This window comes from Rhincodon typus, chromosome 9 (genome assembly GCF_021869965.1).
Source record: "Rhincodon typus isolate 14 chromosome 9, sRhiTyp1.1, whole genome shotgun sequence".
Lineage (NCBI taxonomy): Eukaryota > Metazoa > Chordata > Chondrichthyes > Orectolobiformes > Rhincodontidae > Rhincodon > Rhincodon typus.
The window spans coordinates 53757995-53773250 of record NC_063340.1 but is presented as its reverse complement, the minus strand read 5'-3'; the positions used below and the strand labels follow the sequence as shown (position 1 = coordinate 53773250).

The 15256-nt window shown below is 39.1% G+C and overlaps 1 protein-coding gene across 1 annotated transcript; it reads left to right on the top strand.

Annotated features, from left to right (window-relative positions):
* The first annotated feature begins 342 nt into the window (after positions 1-342).
* Positions 343-14604, top strand: si:ch211-57i17.5 (usherin). The gene is made up of 4 exons (XM_048601145.1): positions 343-358; positions 559-639; positions 3246-3475; positions 14402-14604. The coding sequence occupies exons 1-4, from the start codon at positions 355-357 to the stop codon at positions 14489-14491; spliced, it is 405 nt and encodes a 134-aa protein (XP_048457102.1). The 5' UTR covers positions 343-354; the 3' UTR covers positions 14492-14604.
* Positions 14605-15256: the final 652 nt, after the last annotated feature.

Here is a 15256-nt window from a genome sequence, read left to right as displayed (position 1 = left end):
GGAATTGTGCAGCCAGCTCCCAGCAGGAATGCCACATCAAGGGATTCACCATTGGGAAAGAAGAGGGATGCTGAAAGCCACCTCTCCGCCTTTGCTCCCAATCCATATATACCGTTCTCTCTGTGAGCCCCATCCCTAAAACACTCTCTGACATTGGTCCTAGGAATCTGCTATCTATCAATCTGACATTAATAACAGCCTTCCCACAGGCACCATTGAATGAAAGATCAGGCGGACTCTGATTGGTCAGCGACTCTTCACAGATGGAACCTTTGCTTCCAGGGTCCTGATTTGAGTAAAAAGGCCCACTGCTGGCCTCACCACTGCCTGATTGGCCTTCATGAAGAAAGGAACATGGGTCTGTTGCTGAGTCTCCAGTCAGTAGGCCTGATATTTTAACACAATCCTGCTGCTTGTAGTAAAGCATCCATATCTTTCTACTTATTAATGCATGTTTGCATGACAATACTGAGCATGTAATTTTCTTGCTATTGTGGTAAAAAAAATCTATGTAAAACATTGAGCTCAACTGGAATTATGTTTTCTTATTTGTTATAGCTTTTCTATTTCAAGTTATATGTACAACAGATATGGGAAGTGCACGTACTCCCACCATCAAATATAACACAACACGTGTGGGTAAGCATTTTACGCATTTGCTTTGTTTTAAATCACTTGTTTAAAATTGATTCCTTTAACTTCATGAGTGGAAATGTAAATTTTAAAAATTAGCTGTAGTCATGTAAGTTAAACAAAGAAAAATAAACAAAAGGCATGTATGAAAATAATATATCAACCAATGTCAATTATTACCATAATCAAATATGTGTAAACTAATAATATGAATTATATTTAGTATCATTCACTGTATTTTAACATTTTTTTAAATTTGGTTCACAGTCTGATCAGATTATTGAAGTACCTCTCAATGTTGGGAGCTGTTAACAAAATGAAAATTGTCCTTTTTAATCCCCATTGTAGAAAGACAGACCGCAGAATTAATGCGGGACAGTTCTGTTACATCAGTCTTATCCATAATCATGTTACCTCTAACATCTTTCAGCATGAAACTTAAATAGTGGAGTCATGTAGAAGAAGCTATGCAAATAAATTTTGAGTTTAATAATACAAATATTAACACCACACACAGGTTACCATGTACAATAACATGGCACCCAATTTTGAGAGGTACTTCAATAATGCATCTGTCTCAGATCTTGCTGTGAATATTTTTTAATCTTACCTCTTACATCCAAACATTCCACTGTAAGGAAATGTTTTCCTCCCTCACCCTTTTCATACATGGATTAGCTACATGAGATCAGAGACACGTGAAACCTTTAATAATTACTCATGGTATATATGCAGACTCTGGTATGTAGTTACACCTTTATGTTCTGAGGAAGGGTCGCCGGACCCGAAACGTTAATTCTGTTTTTTCCCTCACAGATGCTGCCAGACCTGCTGAGTTTTTCCAGCAACTTTGTTTTTGTTCCTGATGTACAGCATCCGCAGTTCTTTCAGTTTTTATTTACCATGTACAATAAGGTAACTTTAGATTTTTTCCGACAGTTTCTCAAAAAAAAAACTTAAATTCATGCACGTGGATCATTTTTTTTCAAACTCACAACCCTGAAAAATAGCCAAGGGCTGAAAATTGTGGGGCCTACCACTGTCTCTCTGCCTATTCAGAGAATCAAAGGGAGGTCCTGTCACTTCAGTGGGAAAGGACCAATGGAATTAAGTGCCCTTCAGGTATTAAGTTAGCCTCCCCTTCCAACTGAGGTCCCTAGTGGTTAAATCTCATCTGCTGGGAACAGCCAGCTAATCTGATGTTGGCATCTGCTTGTCACCACCAGTGCCAGTGGAACTGGTGGCATTGTACCCACCAGGAGCCCAGGGGTATTCTTAGACCCCAGAAGCAAAAACAAGGCTGCAGATTACTACCTGAATGGCTGGAAACTGGGAGAGGGGAGTGTGCAGCAGGACCTGGGCATCCTTATGCACTAGTCGCTGAAGGTAAGCATGCAGGTGCAGCAGGCGGTAAAGAAGGCAAATGGTATGTTGGCCTTCATTGTGAAAGGTTTCGAGTACAGGAGCAGGGACGTGTTGCTGCAGTTATACAGGGCACACCTAGAATATTGTGTGCAATTTTGTTCTCCTTTTCTGAGGAAGGATGTTCTTGCTCTTGAGGGAGTGCAGCGAAGGTTTAACAGGCTGATTTCCAGGGATAGTGGGACTGACGTATGAGGAGAGGTTGACTAGGTTAGGATTGTTTTCGCTGGAGTTCAGATGAGCGAGACTTATTAAATAGTCATAGAGACATATAAAATCCTAACAGGACTAGACGGGGTAGATTAAATTAGAAGAATCCCTACAGTGTGGAAACAGGCCCTTCGGCCCAACAAGTCCACACCGAACCTCAGAGCATCCCACCCAGATCCATTCCCCTATGACCCACCTAATATACACCCTCTACCTCCCTGAACACCACGGGCAATTTAGCATGGCCAATCCACCTAACCTGCACATCTTTGGACTGTGGGAGGAAACCAGAGCACCCGCAGGAAACCCACGCAGACATGGGGAGAATGTGCAAATTCCACACAGACAGTCGCCCGAGGCTGGAATCGAACCCAGGTCCCTGGCGCTGTGAGGCAGCAGTGCTAACCACTGTGCCACCGTGTCGCCCATGATGCAGGGAGGATGTTCCCAATGGTGGGTGTGTCCAGAACCAGGGGACACAATATGAGGATTTGGGGTAGATGATTTAGGATGGAGATGAGGAGACATTTCTTCAGCCATAGCGTGGTGAGCCTGTGGAATTGCAGGAGCTGGGTTAGCAAGAAGACTTTAAAATCCCTCCCCTTGTCAATGCACAGAATGCCTAATAATGAGACATCTTCTCCACACTCACCCTACCCAGAAAGCCACTGGCAAATCTAACAGGAATTACTGAGCAACCTGATGGGGCCACATAAAATCTCTCCAGCGCCTGTTAAAACCCTGATGTGATGTTTAATCGACATCATGCTGTGGTGGCCAGGAATCCCATGTTGCATCCCTGGTGCATTCCCACTTAATCAGAGGAAGTTTTAACCTTTTCAGGCAAGTAAGAAGGGCATCTCCTGCAATTGAACTGATGGGGCTTCCATATTTCTGCTGCAATGGGCTGCATAAAGTCTAGCCCTAAGAGGGTTTTAATTACTTGTAGGAAATGCAAATGTCTTCTGCTTGTTTTAAAGATTCTACAATACCCACTGTTGAGGAGAAAGCAGGAGGATTACAATCAAATACTCCGTTCTACAATGAATTGTGGTTCATCACAATAATGGCAGTCATTGGATTGCTGTTTCTGGCTATATTCTTGGCTATCCTACTACAAAGGGCAATAACTAAACAACCATTCAAACGAGAAAGGCCTCCTTTAATTCCACTGCAGAAGAGGACTAATCTGCCCAATGAATCCTTCATGGTAAGTTTTTGAAAGTCTTCTGTTATTATCAGGTAAAAATTATGTCCATTATGTACAAGTTACGAGAATGTGAGGGAATACTCCCTATGGTCTAGCTGAATTCAGGTCCAGCAACACTCAAGAAGCTTGACACAATCCAGAACAAAGCAGCACACTTGACTGACAAACATCATTCCCTCCACCAGAGGGAGCAGTGTGTACCATCTTCAAGCTGCACCTGCAGAAATTCACCAAGGTTCCTTAGACACCGCCTTCCAAACCCACAGTCACTACCATCTAGGACAAGGGCAGCAGATATGTGAGAATATCATCACCTGCAAAGTTCCCTTCCAAGACACTCACCATCCTGATTTAGAAATTTAACGTTTCTTCAGTGTCATTATGTCAAAATCCTGGAATTCCCTCCCTAACAGCATTGCAGAAGTATCTACATCAAACAAACTGCAGCAGCTCACCACCACCTTCTTCAGAACAATTAGGGATGGCCAGCAAATGCTGGCCCAGCTAGTGACGCCAAATTCTATGAGTGTATTTTTAAAAAGCAAGGCCAGTCCAAGGTAAATCATGAACAATTGTACACTATTAAGCAACAAACAGCATTTAGAGTGTCTACAAGACTCAAAGAAAAATTAGATGCAAAATCCCCTCTTAATATAATGGAGGTGAATTTGCTCTGAGCTTCTCTTATTCTTTGGATATTACTTTAGTAAATTCCATTAGAAATCCCACTTTAAAAACATAAAAAAGCTTCTTGACTCACACCTAAAGTTTTGGTAGCAGACTGGGAGAGACTTTGAGATAATTTGCTCCACCAGATGCCCTTTTCTATCAGAATTATAAACATTTACCATGAGTTTTTCATCATTCTCTTTAATAATAGATATCCAACATTGCTTTTATCTTCTTGATAATCCATGTGTTCTTAATGCATTTTTCTTGAATTCAGAAGAAATATCAATGAGTGTCCACTGTAAATCTGTCTTGTATTCAATGTGAAGAAGATCCAATCATTATTAAGGATAGCATTTAAAATATCCTAATCAACTGCTTTATTTCATTTTCTTCCTCCACTAAATCATTGATATCTTTGGCAAATTTTATTATGATATCATTGCACACAATCTTGGATCATCTGAAATATACTGCCTTTATTAAATTTATACATAAACTCTGCTCACATTTGAGTTTCAACAAAATTTTCTTTTCTTTATTCAATTAATTCTGTAATGTTTCCTGGTCAAGAAAACTCTGATGTCAGTAGCCAGCATTCCAACATAGCAACATTGTATGTTCCTATTGTACGCACTGCACATATGAAACAAGAACCCACAGAGGATAAATCTTCTTTTATTGAGAAACCAGTACATGTGGTAAATGTGGACTCTTGGAAAAGTAAAGCTGCAAGACTTAAATTTTTGAAAATTGATAAAATAAGGCACATTTTGTCAAAACATTTTGTCTCGCACTCATCAGGATAAATCACAAGAATAGCAGTGTAAAGGGAAACAACATGTTTCTACTGTAGAGTGGTATGCTAATAGAGTTTACTTGCCAACCAGATTCATAGAGATATCATGAGAAATGCCTCAGTTGGATAATGACTGACAGTTAACTTCCACTTTCTGTTTAAATTTAAACAAGGCAGGTTGACTCTGGTCAAAGCATTGCTCTGAAGAGTGCACGAGAAAATGGCTATTGTCTATTTTGTTCAGTTGAAAGGCATAGCACAATTGCATATTCTCATCAGCAAAGAACAGAGCCTACGTATTAACATATGTATCTTGCCATCTGTACAAATTCACCACACTGAGGCTGACTGACAACCATAAATTGATTGTCAGCACATTTCCTAATACCCTCAGGATTATTCAGCAAATGCTGTCTAATTGCAGAATCATATCTAATATTGGAGATTGTGTTTAGAGGTCCTCACTATATATTGTGCAAACTTATTACAGGGCTAAAGACCACCACTTTCAGTACTGAAAAGTGCCCAGTTTACCTAGGAGGGTAGGTTATCTCAATGCCCTATCAACCTGAGTGTTTTCACCAACAGGATATTGCCTTCAACCGAAAGTGATGTTCTGCCTATCACACAAAATGAGCAATGTGTTATGTGAATTTCAGTATTACTCTGGTGCTAGGTCTGTGGGCTATATGTCTCAAACATCATATCAAACAGTATGTGCCTTCAGCTGTTTGCAGTAGGCGAGATTTTAACCGTACACAACCAGCTCTGCTTGTAAATTACTCATGTCCCACTACCCTAACCCCCTTTTACAGTTGTACCCTTTATTTTATTTTACAGCACAGAAGGAAGTTATTCCGCCCATCATGTCAATGGCAGCTCTCTGCAAAATCAAATTAACTAGTCACATGCTCCTGTCTTTGCCTTGCAGCCCTGAAATTTGGTTCTGTTCAGCTAATTATTCAATTCTCTTTTCAAAGCCACAATTAAATTTACCGGTACCACACATTAAGCAGTGTATTCCAGATCATAATCAATCAGTGTTAAAATATTTTTCTTCACTACATCTTTAGTTTTTTTTCGCCATTCACATTAAATTAGTATCTTCTAGTTCTAACCCTTCCCACCAATGGGAACAGACTTACTTTATTTATTCTGTTCAGGTTCCTCCTGATTGAGGTATTATGTTATCTGAATGTTATGTAGTTATTAAACTCTTCTTCTCTCCTCAGTTTGATGGTATTGCAGCACCATCTGATGCTTCAAGTTCTGTTACCCTTAAAAGTTATACTATGTGTTTTGAGGTAGGCCTAAAAGTTTGTGGACTGTAGTGTGCATAATGCATTGAAGCTGAAATTAGCTGAAATTGCATGATTTTGTCTTGAATGTAGTGGGTGGAAAATTTACACCCTTGGCAATGTTATTAAAGAAGCACTGTCGCAGTGGGAAAATGTTTGCTATTTCCCCTTTGTTTAATGCATAGATCACTATTAATTTTTCTTCCACAAGCAAAAATTAGGCTTGATAAATAGTTATTAAAGAAGACAGTGCTCTTTTAAATCACATGATACAAAATTGTGGAAGTATGATACATCATTGTAATTACCGTGATGATGCATCACACTCGCGTGGATCTTGTATTGGATTAAGAACATGATTTGAAGTCAGTATCTTTTATTTATAATGTAGAAAACCAATAAAGAGTATGTTATTACTCAGCCCCACTTTAATATCTATGTTGCAGTCTCAGCTCAGTGGTTGTATTGAATGGCATCACAGGCTTATGGTCTACCCGTGCTAATATTTTTATCTGAAGCAACTAGAATGGGTTCAGTTACTGCCCTAGACACTTGATCATACACAGCCACATTTTTACTTCTGTGATGGCAAGCATAAGTTGGGATATTTCCCGTCGTGCCGCTTACATCTTGGTTATTTGTTTGGGTGTAGGGGGTGGTGGGGGTGAGATTTATTCATATCCTTACATCAAAGATAACTAATACATTTAATAGTATCTTTGAGCTATCCATAAAACTGTGAATTTACAACACACTTGCTGGGATAATTATAGATAGTGGAAAGCAGCCATGGGTTAATAATGATAGATGTTGGGGTAATGTCAGCAAAAAGCTATTGTAACTGCTAGAACAGGTTTATTTCAACTTTTGCTTACACAAGTAGTCTTTTTTTCTAGTTTGTAAAGGGTTGAGGATTCAATACTTTACAGATTCACAATACTACAGACCTTGACCACTTCATGAGCCTTTACAACTTCATAAATGCGTAACTGGTACTGGTTAAGGTCCTTGCTATAGCAAAAATAAAATATGTTTGAACTCAGCACTTTGTTCAAAAGGCTTAGTTGAATTCAAGTATCTATCACTTAGGTCATGCCCTGTTCCTCTTCCTGTATCGGCAAAAATGGGATCCATCAGAAAAAGGGATGGAATCCCTGGTCAGCTCCAACCCACTATTTTAAAGATCAGCGCAGTCCTCCTGTCTCTGTGAGGATCCGGCCCATAACCTGGATTGACACTGCAGTGTAGTAGCAATGCTGTACTGTACTGTCAGTGATAATTGTGACCCTGTAGGTCTTCTCAGCTGAAGTTTAAACATTCTAATCCTATCATAAACATTCTAATTCTATCATTTAAAGAAGTGTATTTTATGATACAAGCTATTTATAAATAAGTTCTTTATTTTAATTACTATCAGCACAAAGAACATAGGAACAAGATTTGGCCAATCAGTCTATGAAGCTTCACCACTGAATTAGCTCAAACTTATTCAGGATTTCAACTCCACGTTCACACCCTTATTTCATTATGCTTAATACCTTCAAATTTTGAGGAAAATAATTATCTTCTCGTTGAAAGCTCCAACTATCCTTGCCCCTCTACTATCCCAAGTTTGTCACCATTAAGAAAATAGACTGATGTATTTATCTTGGATCAAAAGTCAATGATATCACACCTGCCCAAATTTAGTCCACCCCTTTAATCCATCTATGTCCCTTTGAACCTTGCTGCTCTCAACTGGACCGTGCGCTGTCCCTTCTATCTTAGTGAGAAAAGGTGTCCTTGGTGTCAGCTTGGACTTTGTGCTCATTTCAAGTTGGAATTGAACCTACAACCTTTTAACTCAGAGATGTCAGTACTGGTACTGAGTTGAGGCTGACACCCAAGAATGTAGAAAGATGAATTCTCACCCCTGCTCATCATATTGTATGATCTAGATTTGCTGGTACCTACACATTTCCTCACTGTGATCCATAGAATCTGTATGGTCCAGTGTGGTAGAAGAAAACAATTTTAGTAGTTGAAGGACAAGAGGTTCTTGTCTTAAGAACATAAGAACTAGGAGCAGGGGTAGGCCATCTGGCCCCTCGAGCCTGCCCCGCCATTTAATAAGATCATGGTTGATCTTTTTGAGACTCAGCTCCACTTACCCGCCCATTCACCATAACCCTTAATTCCTTTACTTTCCAAAAATTTATCTAGCCTTGCCTTAAAAACATTCAGTGAGGTGGCTTCAAACGCTTCACTGGGCAGGGAATTCCACAGATTCACAACCCTTTGGGTGAAGAAGTTCCTCCTGACCTCAGTCCTACATCTCCTTCCCTTTATTTTGAGGCGATGCCCTCTAGTCCCAATTTCACCTGCTAGCGGAAACAACCTCCCTGCCTCCACTTCATCTATTCCCTTCATAATCTTATATGTTTCTATAAGATCTCCCCTCATTCTTTTGAATTCCAATGAGTATAATCCCAGTCTACTCATTCTCTCTTCATAATCCAACCCTCTCAACTCTGGAATCAACTGAGTGAATCTCCTCTGCACCCCCTCCAGTGCTAGTATATCTCTTCTCAAGTAAGGAGACCAAAACTGCACACAGTACTCCAGGTGTGGCCTCACCAGGACCCTATACAGCTGCAGCATAGCCTCCCTGTTTTTAAACTCCATCCCTCGAGCATAGGCAGACAAAATTCCATTTGCCTTTTTAATCACCTGCTGCACCTGCAATCCCACCTTCAGCGATTCATGCACAAGTGCACCCAAGTCCCTCTGCACAGCAGCGTGCTGCAATTTTTTACCATTTAAAACATAGTCCATTTTGCTGTTATTCCTACAAAAATGGATGACCTCACACTTCATCTGCCAGACCTTTGCCCACTCAGGCTATCTATATCCCTCTGCAGCCTTTCAGTGTCTTCTGCACACTTTGCTCTACCACTCACCTTAGTGTCATCTGCAAATGTTGACACACCACACTTAGTCCCCAACTCCAAATCATCTATGTAAATTGTAAACAATTGGGGTCCCAACACTGATCCCTGAGGCACACCACTAGCCACTGACCGCCAACCAGAAAAACACCCATTTACCCCTACTCTTTGCTTTCTACTGATCAACCAATCCTCTATCCATGCCAATACATTACCTGTAATACCGTGCAACTTTATCTTATGTAGCAGCCTTTGGTGTGGCACCTTCTTAAATGCCTTCTGGAAATCCAGATACACCACATCCACAGGTTCCCCATTGTCCACCATGCAAGTAATATCCTCAAAGAATTCCGCCAAATTAGTTAAACATGACCTACCCTTCATGAACCCATGCTGGGTGTTCCCAATGGGACAATTTATATCCAGATGTCTTGCTATTTCTTCCTACATGATAGATTCAAGCATTTTCCCCACTACCGAAGTTAAGCTAACTGGCCTATAGTTACCTGCTTTTTATCTACTTCCTTTTTTTAAACAGTGGCATCACATTGGCTGTTTTCCAATCTGCGGGAACCACCCCAGAGTCCAGTGAATTTTGGTAAATAATTACGAGTGCATTTGCTATTTTCCCCCATTATCTCTTTTAGTACCCTGGGATGCATTTCATCAGGGCCAGGAGACTTGTCTACCTTTAGGCCCATTAGCTTGCCCAGCACTGCCTCCTTAGTGATAATGATAGTTTCTAGGTCCTCACCTGCTATAACCTTCTTGCCATCAGTTTTCGGCATGTTATTTGTGTCTTCCACTGTGAAGACCAACACGAAATAACTGTTTAATGTCTCGGCTATTTCCTCATTCCCAGTTATTAAATTGGCCTTCTCATCCTCTAAAGGACCAATGTTTACCTTCGCCACTCTTTTACAATTTACATGTTTATAGAAACTTTTGCTGCCTGTTTTTATATTCTGAGCTAGTTTACTCTCATAATCTATCTTACTTTTCTTTATAACTTTTTTTGTGGCTTTCTGTTGGCCTTTAAAGATTTCCCAGTCTACTAGTTTCCCACTACTCTTTGTTTATTTGTATGTGTTCTTTTTCAATCTGATACTTTCCTTTATTTCCTTAGACATCCATGGCTGGGTCTCTCTTTTCCTACAGTTCTTCCTTATCACTGGAATATACTTCTGCTGAGCACTGTGAAAAATTGTTTTGAAAGTCCTCCACTGTTCCTCAATTGACCCACCATAAAGTTTTTGCTCCCATTCTACCTTAGCTAACTCCTTCCTCATTCCTTCATAGTCTCCTTTGTTTAAGCACAGGACATAGGTACTGGATTTAACCTTCTCACGCTCCATCTGTATTTTAAATTCGACCATACTGTGATCGCTCCTTCCGAGAGGATCCCTAACTGTGAGATCATTAATTATTCCTGTCTCATTACACAGGACTAGATCTAGGATAGCTTGCTCCCTCGTAGGTTCCATTACATATTGTTCAAGGAAATTATCGCAGTTGCATTCTCTGAACCCCTCCTCAAGGCTGCCATGACCGACCTGGTTTGACCAATCGATATGTAGATTAAAATCCCCCATGATAATTGCTGTACCATTTTTACATGCATTAGCTATTTCTATGTTTATCGCCCACCCCACCACGATGTCATTATTTGGTGGCCTATAGACAGCACCTATCAGTGACTTCTTCTCCCTGCTATTCCTAATTTCCACCCAAATGGATTCAACATTTTGTTCAGTAGAACCTATATCATCTCTCACTACCGCCCTGATATCATCCTTAAAAATCAGAGCAACACCACCTCTCTTACCTTCCTGTCTGTCTGTCCTTCCGAACAGTTTGATACCCCTGGATATTTAACTCCCAGTCATGACCATCCTGTAACCGTGTCTCTGTAATGGCCACTAAATCATACCCATTTGCCATGATTTGCACCGTCAACTCATCCACCTTGTTTCGAATGCTCTGAGCATTCAGATAAAGTGCCCTTATGCCAGTTTTTGCACCTTCTTTTTGGGTCCTATTACCTCCATTACTAACAGCTCTTGAGTTCTCCTTCCCTTTAACTTTTTTCCTAATTAAGATTTTTCCTTAACTGAGATAAAGTTTATTACATGGTAACAACAATGGTATAAGTTACATTAATGTGATGGACTTTGCTACAGAAAATATGAGGAAGGCCCAGATGGTTGGTTTTACTCCTTTGAGATCTTAAGCTGTTCTCCCACCAAGTATGTATGACATCATCATTGTGTATGGTGCTTAAAGCACTCCTTAGTGTTAACCATTTCAGACCCATAGACGGCAAAGAAAGTCGAGCTCAAGTGTATAAAATTTCTACCATGATGATTATACATGGCTTCAGGAAGGTAGTACTTGAAGGAGGCAAATGGGACCTTTGACTCTCAAAAAACAGATCAGCTAATCTTTGAATGAACCAAGGGCATTGACAACCTAACAGCAGCAAAGCAAGTCAATGAAAAAGCGATAACTCACACAATAACAGGTGATTACTGGTAAATCACAATACATAAACTAATATCATTTCCCGATCGACAAGCAAGAGTGTTGGAAGCCTGAATTTAATTTCACAGCTTCTTAAGATCCGTCCAATCAACAAAAAAAAACTTCCATTGTATTGTTTAAAATCTAACTTTTTTTAAATTCACTCATAGGATGAGGGTGTCACGGATTTAGGAATTTTTTGGCATCATATTTCCCTGTGTCACACTCCTGTCTGCCTCCACACGAGTTCAGTTTTTGTAACTGAATAAACGTTAAGCAAATTTTCTGCTCGGTTACACATAGGTATAACCAGTGGAAATTAGCTGTAAATATGCACAGTATAGCATTATGCCAGATCTCTGCCATCTTAATGCCTCACTTATTTTTCCTGTATTTCATGTGGAGTCAGAGGGGCCTACTAATTTATGAATTACGATACTTAAATTAGATTCCAATGGTACAATTATTTGTCCACACAATTTGCAAGTGTTGTCTCCATAATAATAAAACTGGTCCACATAAAATGGATTTCAGTACTCATGACTTCTGGAGGCTAGTGCTTTGTTACAAAGTGAAATAAAAGACATATACAAAGACACCTTGCTGTGTTTTGAGACTATGATTTTGTTGACTTTTGACCTTTTTAGTCAGATCACTACCGATTGCTCAGAAAGCATGGTCCCAAGCATTTTCGCACTGCAGCATTTTGGAAATGTCTACTATATTGATTCAAGAGAATAACCAAGTGAAATTATTCTTTAATTTTTTTTATCAAGGAGCAAGTGAAGGATACCAGGCTGCTTATGCTTCACAATAGCCAGATTTCAGCTGCTGGATTATATTAAAGCTGTAATTCTAGGCAAATATACGAGGAAAGCAGTAACAGAGCTATGCCATCTGCAGCAAGGATATGTACAGCTAATATGTGGTATAGATGTGGTACTACCAATTGTATTAACAGTCAACTATGCCTTCAGGTTCTCTGTCTTCACCTCTTTCAGATATACCGTATTGGAGTTCAGTGAGTAAAGTGTCTGAGGTGTTTAACAAGGCTGCTTCCTGCTTAATAATTGTTATAGTACCATCACTATTGCCAGCCATGAATGTTATGCTGCTTTACCCCTTGGGAAGAGACAGTTTTACAATAGCAGAGGGTAACAGCCACTGGATAACACAGGCATTTTCTAAACCTAAATGATTTTTGAAAGTACATAAATTTTATATTCCTTTAGAAAGGTGACCAACAATTTAATTCACCAAGTTGGTTAGTAAACTGTAAGTGGTCACACTTCATATTATTTACCATTCTTTGTAATGAATCCTTAAAAATAACCAGGCATTTTACCTCAAATGTATGGACAAATAACAGGGAACTGTACTATTTAATAACAAACTTATGATAAACTGGTGTGCTTTTTACTATATAAATGCTATAAATGTGGTGAAGGGTTTGATGCACTGGAAATAAATTTGTGTTCAGCTCTGTTCCAGTTTCAAGCTGATGCATGCAGCTCTTCAATCAGTTTGACATTAGTAATTGGCATTAGGAATTAGTAATCATAATTATTAATAATTGTTTTGACTTTTAAGGGACTAACCGACACAAAAATCACAGAATGTGGAGCTCGCATCAGTAATTCCAACATCTCAGTGCTTTGTGTGCCAAGCCAGAGTCAGCTAAGTGATGCCTGTTCTCAGACTTCTCTGCATTGCAGTGTCAGTCAGCTAATTGATACCCATGACAGAAAATCCCTCATTGAAGACTCAGTTTGGGACTCCCTTGGACAGGGTCGTGACAGTGGGATGGTAATTAAGTTATAAACATGTATAGTGTTAAATATTTATAAAAAGCATAGGGGATGAAATAGGTCAGAGCCATCACTGCATGATAGAACAACAGGGAATCATCATCCCATCTTTTATCACTGAGCCCAGTTCACTTTTCCATTCAAGTCAGTAGAGGAAAAAAAAAATGGAATGGTGTAGAAGAGGCTGAAAGTTTGTTTTTGGTGCCTTTTGCATTAGTCATTACTCAGTTTCATTCTTTTTCTTAATGTAATCATTGACTTAGTCCCATTTCAGAGTTGAATTTGATTAATCTGGAGTCCAGTATAAATCATGATTACAGAAGAAGTGATTAACCAGATATAAAAAGATGAAAACCTTGCTAATTCAGGAAATTCATCGTGAAATCTAAGAATGCTGAAAGTAGAGAATGTTTCCTAGTGTGGGGAAGAGCATAACAAGAGGCCAAACACATAAGATCTTCAAGAACTCCAAAAGGGAATTCAGAAATAAACTTCTTTATCTATAGAGTGCTGACAATGTAGAACTTACTACCCAGGAGGGCAGTTGTATGAATAGTGTAGATAAATTTCAAGGGAAACGAGACAAGCACATGAGGAAGAAGGAAATAAAGGGTTATGATGATAAATTTGATTAAGGAAAGATAGGAGGAAGTTTGAAAGAAGCATTAATGCTTATATGGACTGTCCGGCTGAATGGCCTGTTTTTGTGCTGTATCTCTATGTATCTATACAGTAATCAATGTCTGAATAGAGAAAAGACTGTTTAATTGTGTGATTGAATTCAATGCATATCAAACTAGACCATCCACATAATTTGACTGAGCGTATATCTAATCCTGTACAAGAGTGTGTGTTTGTTGTAAATGAATGATGCTTATCTAACGTGATTTTTATTTCTCCTCCAGTTCCCAGATGATGAAGAACTATTTGAGTCAATTAAAGGTTTTAGTTCAGTTACAAAAGAGCACACAATATTCACAGACACTCAGTTGTAAGAAGAATTTTCATAAAGCCAACAGTGCTAGAAAAACTCAGCAGGTCTGGCAGCAGCTGTGGTGGAAGAAACAGAGTTAATATGGAACTTCTTTGGAACTGAAAAGAGTTGAAAAGTGACAGATTTTATACTACTTTGCTTTTATACTAATTTGCTTTTGTTTTACTGTTTGAAGCATTTTTTGTTTCTAGGTTTCAAAATGTATTGATAAATAAATTAGTTATTGATATGTATTGAGTAAGTCAAAGATAATTAATTGATGGTCACCATTGTGAGTATTGTGTTGTATTTGCATTTGGACTGCTTTTACGTAATTTTCATTCTGGTGAGCTTTTCATTGTCATAGTTCATAATGTGATGACCCTACTGTCCAGCAGAGGGCCCTATGTTAGTAGCAATTGATGTTGAATATATTACTCAACTTTGCCTGAAGTAAATTCATACTTCTGATAAGATAGTAATACAAGCACTTAAAGTTCATACATTTTTGAAAATCAAACTACAATCTATAAACAAATTAATCATTGTACAAACTAGCTCTGTCAGCTATTTGTATTTTCCATGCAGTCTCATTTCTATGATCAGGTACAAACGACATAATCCTTCACTAAGGGCAGGGTCTGATTGTCTGATTCTTGAATGCAGTGTGTTTCCTGGTAAATCACAGTTGCTTTGGTAGCATTTTTCCACTGACATTTATGGAAAGAAAATTTGCAGGCAGTGCACCTGTCAGTCACCCCAAGTTCCAGGCCTTGCCAATGAAACG

Excerpts from the sequence above, each read along its gene's own strand:
- si:ch211-57i17.5 (XM_048601145.1), top strand. Across the intron at positions 640-3,245 it reads ATATAACACAACACGTGTGG|ATTCTACAATACCCACTGTT; the intron begins GTAAGCATTTTA and ends CTTGTTTTAAAG. Across the intron at positions 3,476-14,401 it reads TGCCCAATGAATCCTTCATG|TTCCCAGATGATGAAGAACT; the intron begins GTAAGTTTTTGA and ends TTTCTCCTCCAG.